Source organism: Nicotiana sylvestris, chromosome 5, assembly GCF_000393655.2.
Source record: "Nicotiana sylvestris chromosome 5, ASM39365v2, whole genome shotgun sequence".
Taxonomy (NCBI): domain Eukaryota; kingdom Viridiplantae; phylum Streptophyta; class Magnoliopsida; order Solanales; family Solanaceae; genus Nicotiana; species Nicotiana sylvestris.
In genome coordinates this window covers 53,313,684-53,326,224 of record NC_091061.1, presented here as the reverse complement: position 1 = coordinate 53,326,224, position 12,541 = coordinate 53,313,684, and the positions used below count along the sequence as shown (strand labels likewise).

General features: G+C 35.0%; 1 protein-coding gene across 1 annotated transcript; it reads left to right on the top strand.

Annotated features, from left to right (window-relative positions):
- The first annotated feature begins 443 nt into the window (after positions 1-443).
- On the top strand, positions 444-3,580 carry LOC104230556 (glucan endo-1,3-beta-glucosidase 8-like). The gene is made up of 3 exons (XM_009783389.2): positions 444-1,557; positions 1,832-2,568; positions 2,996-3,580. Exons 1-3 carry the CDS (start codon positions 1,211-1,213, stop codon positions 3,328-3,330), a joined length of 1,419 nt encoding a protein of 472 aa, XP_009781691.1. The 5' UTR covers positions 444-1,210; the 3' UTR covers positions 3,331-3,580.
- The last annotated feature ends 8,961 nt before the right edge of the window (positions 3,581-12,541 follow it).

Genomic DNA, 12,541 nt, shown 5'->3' with positions numbered 1-12,541 from the left:
GGGCGGCTCAATAAATTTGGTAGCCTAAAGCCAAACTTGAATGAGAAGCCTTAAATTTTTTTAAAAATTAATATCTAATTTATTTAAAGTCTATTTTTAACATTTTGATATGTAGTTGTAAATAATTTTCTAAAATCTGTTGATGAAAATAAAAAGAGAAAACAATAATGTTCATGTTAAACCTATTCCCCAATTTATTCTCACCTAAAATATTTAGGGGAAGATTTACATTACTAGTTTTTTGGTGAAATAGTAAATAAATCATGATTTAAAATGTTATCATTTTTTAATAGAAAAATACATAAGTTCCCTTTAAACTTGTCCGAAAAACCAGGTTTCACACTGTAACTTTACAGATATTTATTTACCCCTTATTGAGTATCCTTATATATTTTTATGTCTACTATTTTTTAAAAGATATTTCTAGCCAAAGATAGAGCTCCGTATCACATCATTGAGCTTTTCTGATGCAAAATATTTTTCCTTTTTCGACCCATATTGTTTAATGGAAAAAAGAATATTGTCTTGCTTCATTCATTTTCTTTGTTAATTCATTAGTCTTCTAAATTCTATGAGCATGGATAAGTTCTTGTTTATATTCAAACTACAGTCAGATCTCTCTATAACATCATTTCTATATAACAATCATTTACTATAGAAGCCATATTTTTCTCGGAACCAATTTTTATATTACGCTAAAATATATGTCCTCTATAACAACACTTCACTATAGCAGCCAAAAAAATATCCAAACAAACGTATGTTATAAAAAGGTTTGAATGTACAAGTTTCAATTAAAAAACAAATTACCTAAAAAAATCTTCGAAATTTTGCAATTAGAATAACTCGTCTTTAATTTATTTACTAGTCAAACACGATGAAATAGAATAATGCTCATCTCATAATATACTAATGGTAATTCGAGAATGCAATGAACCACTCTTAAATATTTTTCCAATATTCATGCGTACCCATACACACAACATAGTACAGTTAGAAGGGCATGCAATAGTTCATTGCATGTTGAACATGAAAACCCATGCAAAAAATATTTGGAAAACCAAACCTCCTATTTTCCAATATCTCAATCTCATTCCATAAAGGCGAACTGCATTACAGGCGCCGAGACATTGCATAAAGGTTTTCCATAACATTTCTCATACATTGCCACAAATCTTATCAAAAGTTCATTGCCCAAATCTAAACAAGAATGTACAAAAACACAGGTTCGTTATGGAAAAGTTTATTCATGTCCCTCATGTTCTTGTCGTTGGGTGGGATTCAAGTAGACGCGTTTGTGGGCATAAATTGGGGGAGGATGGCAAAACAAAGATTTGTTCCATCTATGGTGGTGGATTTACTCTTACAAAATGGGATCACAGAGCTGAGAATTTTTCAACCAAGCCTTAACGTCCTTGATGCTTTTGCCGACACCAATATTGGTATGACCATCACCTTACAAGAAAATTTTTTACGAAACGTTAGGGAGCAAAAAGAAATAGACGCTATGATTCATGAACGTGTGAAAAATTTTGTTGACAAAGGAGTTAAATTCAGGTACATGCGTGATGCAATGAACTCATTTCTAGATTATTGTTATTTTTTATTTCAAATACTGATGTGTCCGGATCAACTAACGTCCACCTCGACAATTCAATCAGATCATTTACCTTTCTTTTTTTTCTTCTCTATTTATTTACATTTGAACTCTGGTCTCCATTATTTTCACAAATTTCAATGTTATTATTTCATATCAGGATTGCTATTCGATCCATAACTTATTAATTTAAGTGCAACGATCCTTTTTTTTTTTTTTTTTTTTTTTTTGTAGGTATGTGTACGTGGGAAACGAACCATTTACCAAATCAAAATATACCAAAACTCCATTTAGCCGTATTCTTCATTTCCTAAATTTGACCAGAAATTCCCTTGATAAATACAACCTCCCAGATATCAAAGTAACAACTCCCATTTTCACCGACGTCTTAATAAATATGACGAAGCCATCAGAAGGTGATTTTCGAGAAGAAATAAAGGGCCAAATGGTGGAATTCCTAGATTTCCTTAACAAAAAGGGTTCCCCTTTTGTTATCAATATTTTTCCAATCTATACGGTGTATAATTTGGGATTTGATGTGGAATTTGCTTTCTTTGATAATGTTAAATCCAAGTTCAAAGTTGTAGATGGCAATAACACCTATTACAATTTGTTCACTTTCCTTTATGATGCACTTGTTTGTGCTCTAACAAAGGCAGGTTATGGTGATATGGAGATTGTTATTGGACAAATTGGTTGGCCTACAGATGGATATGAGGGTGCAAGTGAAGAAAATGCAGAAAGATTTCATCGTGGCTTTCTTAAATATCTTGGTAGGAAGGAAGGAACTCCACTACGCCCAAACAAGGATATAAATGTGTTTCTACTTTCCTTAACAGACGAGAATATGGTAAATACAGATATAGGCAATTATCAACGACATTGGGGTATCTATAAACTCGATGGTGAACCCAAGTACAAAATTGATTTCACCATGCATGACCTAAACACCAAGCCAACCGTCGCCAAAGGTATTATATTCTACATATTATGACTATTTCATTCAAAGTTTTAATGGTTAGCCAGAGCATAATTTAATATGAACCCGACATATGGTTTTTGATTCTTTTTCATGAATCAAACACGTAAGAAAAATTCCTTTTGGGGGTGTCGGTAAAATTTGACCCATGACTTTTTACTCGTTCTATAAAATAAGATCATCTCATCTAAAAACTTGATAAGCAGTGGCGGAGCTACATTCAACCAAGGAGTGTCAATCGATATTCCTTCGCCAAAAAATTACATTGTATTGCTGGATAATTTTTTCTCTTTTATGTATATTTACTATATGTGGACTATCCTAAACTTTTCGGTGTATCTATTTATTTATATTGTGATACCCCTTGGTGAAAATTTTGGCTCCGCCGATAAGCTAAATACATATTTCTGTCTGAACAGGTACCGTGAAAATGCCGAACAGATGGTGTGTGTTTGATGGTAAAACTGAGTACAACGAGACCTTGCTGATGAAAGATTTTGACTCTGCATGTATGGATTCTGACTGCAGCACCTTTGGCTCTGGTGCAACTTGTGATCACCTCGTTTTCGCAGAGAAGGTATCTTATGCATACAATATGCGTTACCAAATGAACAATCAAGATCAGGAGTATTGCGAATTGTTAGGCGCCGAACTCACCGCAAATAATCCTTCAACTCCAGACTGTGAGTTCCCCGTTGAGATCTTAACTGCAGAGGTTGTGGATGGTGGCAGCCCAGATACAAAGAAATATTAGATCAGAGCGAGCGCTTCTACATGTTTGTATGACCTTAATAATAATTGTGTATCGTTGTTCATTTCCTTCTTCATTTGCTTTGTTGCATTAGTTAGTTATTAATACATGATGCGTATATTGCAGTATCTTCTTATAAGATACACAAGATTTTGGACAGGTGCATTATATGTGTATCCCTTGTCAATAAATACATATGTATCTCATGCCAATAAATACAAAATTTTAAAAAATTTCATATATATTACTGAAACATGTGTGTGATGATTAAGACAGAAATTTGGAGAGGAAAAAAACTAAATTCAAAATGATGAATGATGAATGATTAAAAAACAATTCTTCTACTGCCGCTTCGAAAGGGAAACTTTTAGACACCAAAGGAAATCAAACAAAAACATAGAAGAAACATACCTTGATATTGCCATTTTCTAGCAGTCCATCTAACATTCTCAAATAAATTGGGAGATGGTCCACACTCAACAGCACGAACCTCATATCAATAAGAAAATTATTAAAGTTCTCCGTTTCACCATGTACCCATACTCTCTTTAATGTCTGTTAAGGTTTGCCCTAATTTCCTTTTCATATTTTGATTTACGTATTATTTGACACAAAGGTAAAATATTTATTATGATTGATTTTACTTTTCCTAAAAGGAAAATATTACTCTTTTCCAAATTTGACAATACCTTTCTTGAAGGAAAAAATTGTGGACCTCTATAAATTGAGAATTCCTCCTTCATATGCAAATAATAACATCAACAATGTAGTCATTAAAAGAGTCTTATTTATGAGGAAATTATCTCTCAATATTTTTAAAAATTCTAGTTTTCTCATATGTGGGTCAATTGACCAAACAATATTAAAGTATTATATCTCTTTTGGTATAGTTTTCGCATTACACCTTGTTATTTCAATTTCAACAAGTGATATCAGAGCTAATTGTTGAAGGTATTAGAGATAGGTTCAAGGCGGGTTCCGATAAAGCTACAATCAATTTGACGACAATGAAGAATTTTATCCACATAAAAAATGTCCGAAATATACTACAGGTGGAGATAAAATTTTAACCATAATTTCAATATTCCTATTGCTGCATTTTTAAAAGTAAAAATTATTTTTAACTCATGCTTACTTTTAACGCATGAGCTCAACTTTTAACCCTGCTCACTTATAATGCAAGACTATATTTTTAGCATGTTCTTGTATTGGTGAAAAATAGACTTACTATATGGTCTAACTGAATCCCGACATGTGTCAAGAGTATTCGAATGTCACAGAAAAGTTTAGAGTGAGATTAATCGAGTTGAGAGCGATTCAACATCGATATTATTTGTACTGTAATTGTTAGTATCAATATCGTTTGTATCATAATCATTTATGAGGCAACACAGAAAATATCACGAACCAAAATCTCATCAAATCGTGATGACACCTAACACAACACGCTAGGTAAGCTAAACAATATATCATACAACTCTAAGGAGAAACTATCAATAAATAATAAATAAAATTATAAAAATAAATACAATAATACCAAGGACTGGTAGTACAAGTCATGAGCTACTAAGATTTAGATTTTACAATGCTGGTACAAAGAAAAAATAATACCTATTTGAATATACATAAACAGAAGTACAAATCCTAAACTACCATGAACAAAGAAGTAGTTTGCATCTGGAATATGGGTACGTCTTCAATGCTAGCTTTTATTCTCTACAACAGCTCAACTCTTGAATCTGCACGCAAGGTGTAAAAATATAGTATTAGTATAACCGACCCCATGTACTCAGTAAGTATCTTGATCAACGTCAGTGAACTATTGACGAGGTTTTTAGTCAAGAGATTCTCACTTTGTATAACCTGTGCAGCTTAATAACATGTATAATACAAAAAAATACCCAAGAAAACAGGCATAGAATGGTAGATATCAAAATAAAGATGCACAATCAAGGTAATAATCAAAATTTTCCAATTAAATAGATCAAAACAAAAAATAACTTGCACCAACTCCGCTTCAAAAGAGACATGCACCAAGTAGCATTTACTCAAATACTTTTACGTGAAGGTAAATTGTCTACACAAGTCAATGATCCAATTTCATATCAATTTTCAAATGGTATGTTTATGAAAACCTTTACATGACTCCAACATGTCAATCTATAATAACAACTCTCCTTTTACATGAATCTGACATTCTTCAAGTGTCCAACAACTCACAAACAAGTCTCATGCATATATAAAATGCATCAACAAGCATATACATGCACAAAAGATTCACACGAATAGTCAAAGTTTCCACCTTAATGCTCAATAATTTATCACATCAGATCCCACATCACAATAAACCAGAAACCCTTCGGTTTGTCACAACTTGCGTGTACGCCATCAAAAGAGAAACATAAGAGGGCTACCCTAGGGGGATAGATCTGTCACGACCCAAAATCTTAACCATGGGGTCGTGATGGAGCCTAAAATCCGCTTGCTAGGAAAGCCAATATTAGCACAATGCTTAAAGAAGTTTAATAGTTAAAGACATATGAATACTAATAAAAGAGTGAAATCGCAAAAGATGTATAATAGATCTACGACCATCGCTGTCTAAGACTATCTCAAGTATCTAGTGTCACAAGTATATGAGTCACTAGTCATGCTAAATACAAGTTTGCAATGGAAATGCAATATTGTCTGGTACAATAAATAGTAGATAAAGATATTAAGGGGACTCCATGGTCTACAAACGCCAACCAAACCTACCTTAAGTCTCTTGGGAAAGGTCCAATCAATCACCTCTAGACGTTGTTGGGACCAACATTGAGATCTGAACAAAAACTGTAGAAATGTTGTATCAGTATAAATGACCCTATCTACTTAGTAAGTATGGAGTCTACCTCGATGAGGTAGTTTCAACGCAATGGCAAGACACTCACTGTAAACATGTACGAGTAATAAGCAAAAAAACAATAACAATACATAAAAATGAGTAACTACATAATAAACAGAATAAGAAAGTACATGACAGAAGGCCCCAAATTAACATCACATCACAACCTCAGACATATCATGGCAGCGGAGCATAACAACCAAGAATAACTACAAAACATCCTTTCTGTTATGACGCGCAACCCAATCCCAATATTAGTAACAACATTGTTGGGACATGCAACTCAATCCTTGTATCAATAACAATACTGTTGTGGTGCGCAACCCTATCCCAATGTCAATTCATTTGAAATGCTTAATAACAACCAAATACAACAAATCTCACAGCATAACATAAAAAGGGAACTAAAACGCATAATTCACCAAGGAAATACGAGCAAGAACAAAGAAGGTCAAACAAATAAATGTTCATAAAGTAGCCTCACAATATCTGCCAACAAGAATTTCAACAGGCCGTAAACACGGGAACAATCTAAAGATCATATGATCAGATATAATATAATCGAGCAACAAGAAACAAGTAAAGGCAACAAGGGAAGTAAAGGCAAGAGACAGGTAAAATCATCTACCTAATAGCATGTGAAAGTATGTAACAAGTAAAGGAGTATGATAAATAAAGTCATAAAATAAGCTAGAACATGTAGCAATTAAGGGCATATAACAAGTGGCGACACATATATCAAGTAAAACAAGTATCAAGTAAGAGCACCTCATAAGTAAAATCTTGAAATTAGTATAGACATGGTATAATTATAGATCGAAACAAAGTGGTACACCCCACATGCTTAAACCATGACGATGCAGATACACTCGTCATCTTGCATATACGTCATCCTCGCATATAGATCATGTAGAAAATAGACCCATAATCTCCTAATTCTCTCAAATCAAGGTTAACCACGATAATTACCTCTTTTCGAAACAAGATCAACAATCTACCACATCTTTCCCTTTAGAACAAGCCTCCAAACAACCCAAATCTTGTCAAATATTACTCAAATAAGTCTAAACAAACTTTAGAAACTACCCTCATACAAAAAAAAGTTTGATCTTTAACATATTTAAAGAAGTCAACAAACGTCAAACCTGGGTCCACATGGTCAAAATCTGAAATTAAGACAAATCCTAATTAACCATTCACCCTCTAGTCCATATATGTGATTTGTTTAGAGATCCGACCTCAATTTGGGCTTTGAGGTCTAAATATCAGTTTTACAAAATTTCTAATTTCTACTGAAAATCCCAATTTCTACTCTATGAAGCCTTAGATTTGATAGTGACTATTAATGAATAAGTAATGGAAATTGAAAAAAAATAAGTTAAAGTTACTAACCTAGGAAGGTGGCAAGAATTTTCTCTCCAAAATCGCCTCTATGTGGAGTCTAGATCTAAAATATGGAGTAAAAAAAGCTAAGCCCGAAATCCCAACCTTTTACCCAACTGTGGATATCGCAAATGTGAAGTCTTGTTAGTAATTACAATGTTCGCAAAAGCAAACCACTTATCACAAATGCAAACAGTGTCTGAGCCCATCAGATATCGCAGCTGCGACTAGACCTTCACATTTATGAAGGACCAGCCCATCGGCGAACCAAGCTTCGCAAATGTGAAGTTGTTCCCCACTCACCAGTGTGGCAATTGCGACACAATTGGTACACAACCCTCGCAATTGCGAAGCCCACCCAACTAGAAAACGTGACCAAAACTTCGCAAATGCGAAGTGGCCTAGTCCCTTCCCAACTTTGCAAATTCGAGCTAGCACTCAGCAAATGCAAGGCTCCCAAATGTGAGGTCTGCCACACCATAATTCCCAACTATGCCAAAAATAGTCTGGAACTCATTTGAGACTCACTGAGCCCCTTGGACACCAATCCGAACATCCACACAAGTGTAATAACATCATTAGAACTTGCTCCTAAGCTCAAATCATTAATATAACATCTAAATTCAAGAATGAAACACCAAAACTCAAGAAATTTCATAATTCAATCTTCAAAATTAAACTTTCCATATTTAGTAGCGAAACGGCCTCGAGTCACCCCGGGACCCCAACCAAACATGCGTACAAGTCCAAATTCACTATACGAACCTATTGGAATTGTCAAAACTTCAATCCGAGGTTGTTTACCCAAAATATTTACCGTGGTCAAGTCTAGCCATTTTCAAGTTTCAAAAATCAAGTTTTCTTTAAAAATTTACATTTTAACTTCCCGAAAAATAACATGAACCACGCATGCAAGTCATAAATCATCAAGCAACGTTATGAAAGGTCTCAAATCATAAAAGGGAGCTGGAACTCAAAACGACCTATACATCCATTTAAGGATGAACGTTTCTGTTAGAGGTGGGGAATGTAACAACCTGATAGGTCGTGTACAATTGTTTAGAATAGTCCAGGCTCTTCCTCATAAGTCAAATTCTTGTCAAGTTGCACCGTGATGAAGTCCATGCCATGTGACTTACCCTCATAATAATTTTGAAGCATGGAAATGTGAAATACAAGGTGTACCCCTGCTAGGCTAGGAGGTAATGCAGGCCTATAAGTAACCTCCCCAACTCTCTCCAAGATCTCAAATGGGCCAATAAACCTTGAGCATAACTTGCCCTTCTTCCCAAGTCGCATCACGCCCTTCATATCGAAACTTGGCAAAGAACCTTCTCACCCTCCATGTAAGCCACATCACGAACCTTCCTATCAGCATAACTCTTTTGACTGGACTGTGTTGTACAAGTCACTCCTTAATCAATTTCACCTTCTCTAAAGCATCATGAACTAAATTTGTACCCAACAATCTAGCCTCATCGGGCTCAAACCAACCTACCGGAGAACGATATCGCCTCCCATATAAGGCCTCATATAGAGCCATTTGGATAATCGACTGACATATGTTGTTGTCGGCAAGCTCCACTAGAGATAGAAACGGGTCTCGCTAACCTCTGAAATCAATAGTGCATGCCCTCAACATATCCTCCAAAATCTGAATGGTCCGCTCGGACTGCCCGTCTGTTTGAGGATAAAATGCAGTACTCAACTCAACCTGTGTGCCTAACTCACACTGCAAAGCTTTCCAAAAGTGTGAAGTGAACACCTTGCCATGGGCTAAAATGATAAAAACGGGCACACCGTGCAGGAAAATAATCTCTTTGATATAAATATGAGCCAACTGCTGTGCAGAGTAGGAAGTTATCACTGGGATGAAATGCGCGGACTTGGTCAACTGGTCCACAATGACCCAAACAACATCATATTTTCTCAATGTCCGTGGTTAGCCTACCACAAAGTCCATATTTATGTACTCCCACTTCCACTTCGGTTTCACAAACCTCTGAGTGAAATCATTGGGTTTATGATATTCGTACTTCACCTGTTGACAATTCAAACACCGAGAGATGTGTCCAATAATGTCATTCATCATCCTTCCCCTCCAATAATGCTGCTTCAAGTCATGATACATATTGGTGACACCTAGTGAATAGAATACAATGATCTATGAGCCTTCACAAGGATCAACACTCTAAACCCACCAACACTCGGAACACAAATCTGGCCCTAAAACTGCATAACACAATCATCCCCAATCATAACCTTCTTAGCACCACCCCTTGCACTGTGTCCTTTAACTCCAACAAGTGAGGATCATCAAACCGGCAAGCCTTGATGCGCTACAACAAAGATGACTGCACCACAATACAATCAAGAACCCTACTAGGCTCTGAAACACCCAACCTCATAAACATGTTAGGCAAAGACTATAGATCCATGGCCAAATATTTCTCTAATGCCGGTTTAAATGCCAAACTATCCATGCTCTCCTCCTTCCTACTCAAGGCATCGACCACCACATTGTCCTTCTCCGAATGATACACTATGGTGATATCATAGTCTTTCAATAACTCCAACCATCTGAACTACCTCAAATTAAGATCCTTTTGTTTGAATAGATGTTGGAGACCCCGATGGTAAGTGTGGCCTCACATGGCACACCGCATAAATAATGCCCTCAAATCTTGAGCGCGTGAACAATGACTGCTAACTCCAAATCATGCGCAACGTAGTTCTTCTCATGGATATTCAACTAATGAGACGTGTAGGTAATGACTCTACTATCCTGCATCAATACCGCACCAAGTCCAATATGCGATGCATCAATATACAATGTAAGATCCCGAGCCTGTGGGCATCACTAACACTAAAGTTATAGTCAAAGCAGTCTTGAGTTTCTGAAAGCTCTCCTCACACTCACCAAGCCATCTGAAAAAACACCCTTCTGAGTTAACTTAGTTAATGGGCTAAGATAGATGAAAGCCCTCCATGAAACGGTGATAGCACCCCGCAAAACCTATGAAGCTCCGAATCTATATAGCTGAAATATGTCAACGAAATTTCAACGACCTCAATATTCTAAGGATCCACCTTGATACCATCAGAAGACACAACATGATGCAAGAAGGAAACTGAGTCCAACCAAAACTCACACTTCGAAAACTGGCATATATATATGATGATCCTTCAAGTCTGAAGTACAATTCGTAGGTGCTAGTCATGCTCCTCTCTACTGCGAGTGTAAAATAGAATATCATCAATGAAGACAATCATAAAGGAATTCAAATAAGGCTTTAATATTGGGTTCATCAAATCCATGAAGGCTGCTGGAGCATTAGTCAAGCCAAATAACATCACCAAGAACTCGTACTGACCAATAGTCCTAAAATCTGTCTTAGGGACATCTAATGCCCTTATCCTCACCTGCTAGTAGCCAGATCTCTAGTCGATCTTGGAAAACACCTTGGCACATTGAAGTTGGTCAAATAAATCATCAATCCTAGGCTACAGATGTTTATCCTAGATAGTAACCTTGTTCAACTACTGATGGTTAATGCATATCCTCATTGATCCGTCCTACTTCTTAACAAACAACACCATCGCACCCCAAGGTGAAACACTTAGTCTAATGGATCCCTTGTCAAGAAAACCCTGCACCTAATCCTTCAATTCCTTCAACTCGGCTAGAGCCATATGTTATGGCTGAATAGAAATAGACTGCATGACCAGAACCAAATCAATGCAAAAGTCAATATCCTTGTTGGATGGCATACCCCAATTTTATAGGAAACTCCCTCACCACCAGTACCGAAACTGTAAACAACTAATTTTTGACCACACCCAAATTCTATACTATTTTAGTGTAAATATTTCATTTAGGTCTAACTTCAATATTTTAAACTTCTATCTTACTTTTATAGGTTTTATTAAAAAAAAATTAATTAAATTATTAAAAAAACTAAAAGAATATTCATATACTAATAGTACAAATTTCATTTTTATTTATAAAGAGAAAAAGATTTTTTTTTTAAAAATATTGCTTTCTTTTAATTAGTATTTTAATAAGTAAGCTAAAGAAACTTTCTTAGTATCTTTTAAAGTACATGTAAATATATAGTTTTCCTATATTGTCAGAAATAGTTATTAATCTTCATAATTTAATATATGTTTAAAAAAAATACAAAAAAAAGGAAGAAAACAAAATGAAGTAAACTTAAGTAAAAATGGATAATGTTTGGTAAAAAAAAAATAAAAAATCTGATTCTCATCTTTTCCCAACTCCCCACGTCCCCACTCCTAACGTCCTACTTCCCCACCTACGTTTAGATTGGCTTAAAAAAGTAGTTTTTCACGAGAAATAGCTTTTAAGCCAAAAAATATTACTTTTGACTTGTTTTAAGTAATTTTTAATTTATTTTAAGCACTTTTAACTTTGTCAAACATTGAAAAAAGCTAAAAAGAATTTAAAAGCTGATTTGACCAGCTTAAAAGTCAATCCAAACACCCTCTAAGTTATAAAACACACATACACATCTATATAATAGACTGGACAAAATAAAAAGAGAGGAGATGGGAGAAAAAGAGAAAAATTGCAACGGACAAAAGAAACAAAAAAAATCGAGAGAAAACAGAAGCTCTTTAAAAGAAAGGTTTTATATCTTTTCAAAAAGATTGTTCACGTAGAAAGCATGGAGTTCTAATAGAGTTTAAGTTCGAGTTTGGGGTTCCGATTTTCCTCGGGGATTTTGATTCTGATCGTGATTTTTATCTCCATTGTTACAGTTATCACTTCGCTTGGGATTACAGAGCTGAAGTTGTATGTCAATTTTCTGCTATTATTATTCTTAAAGAAGCTTCATTCTACAGGTTTTCTTCCAATATTCTTTTATATATTTTAATGTATTCTACTGTGAATATAAACTTGATTATTCTTTTATAGCCATGTAA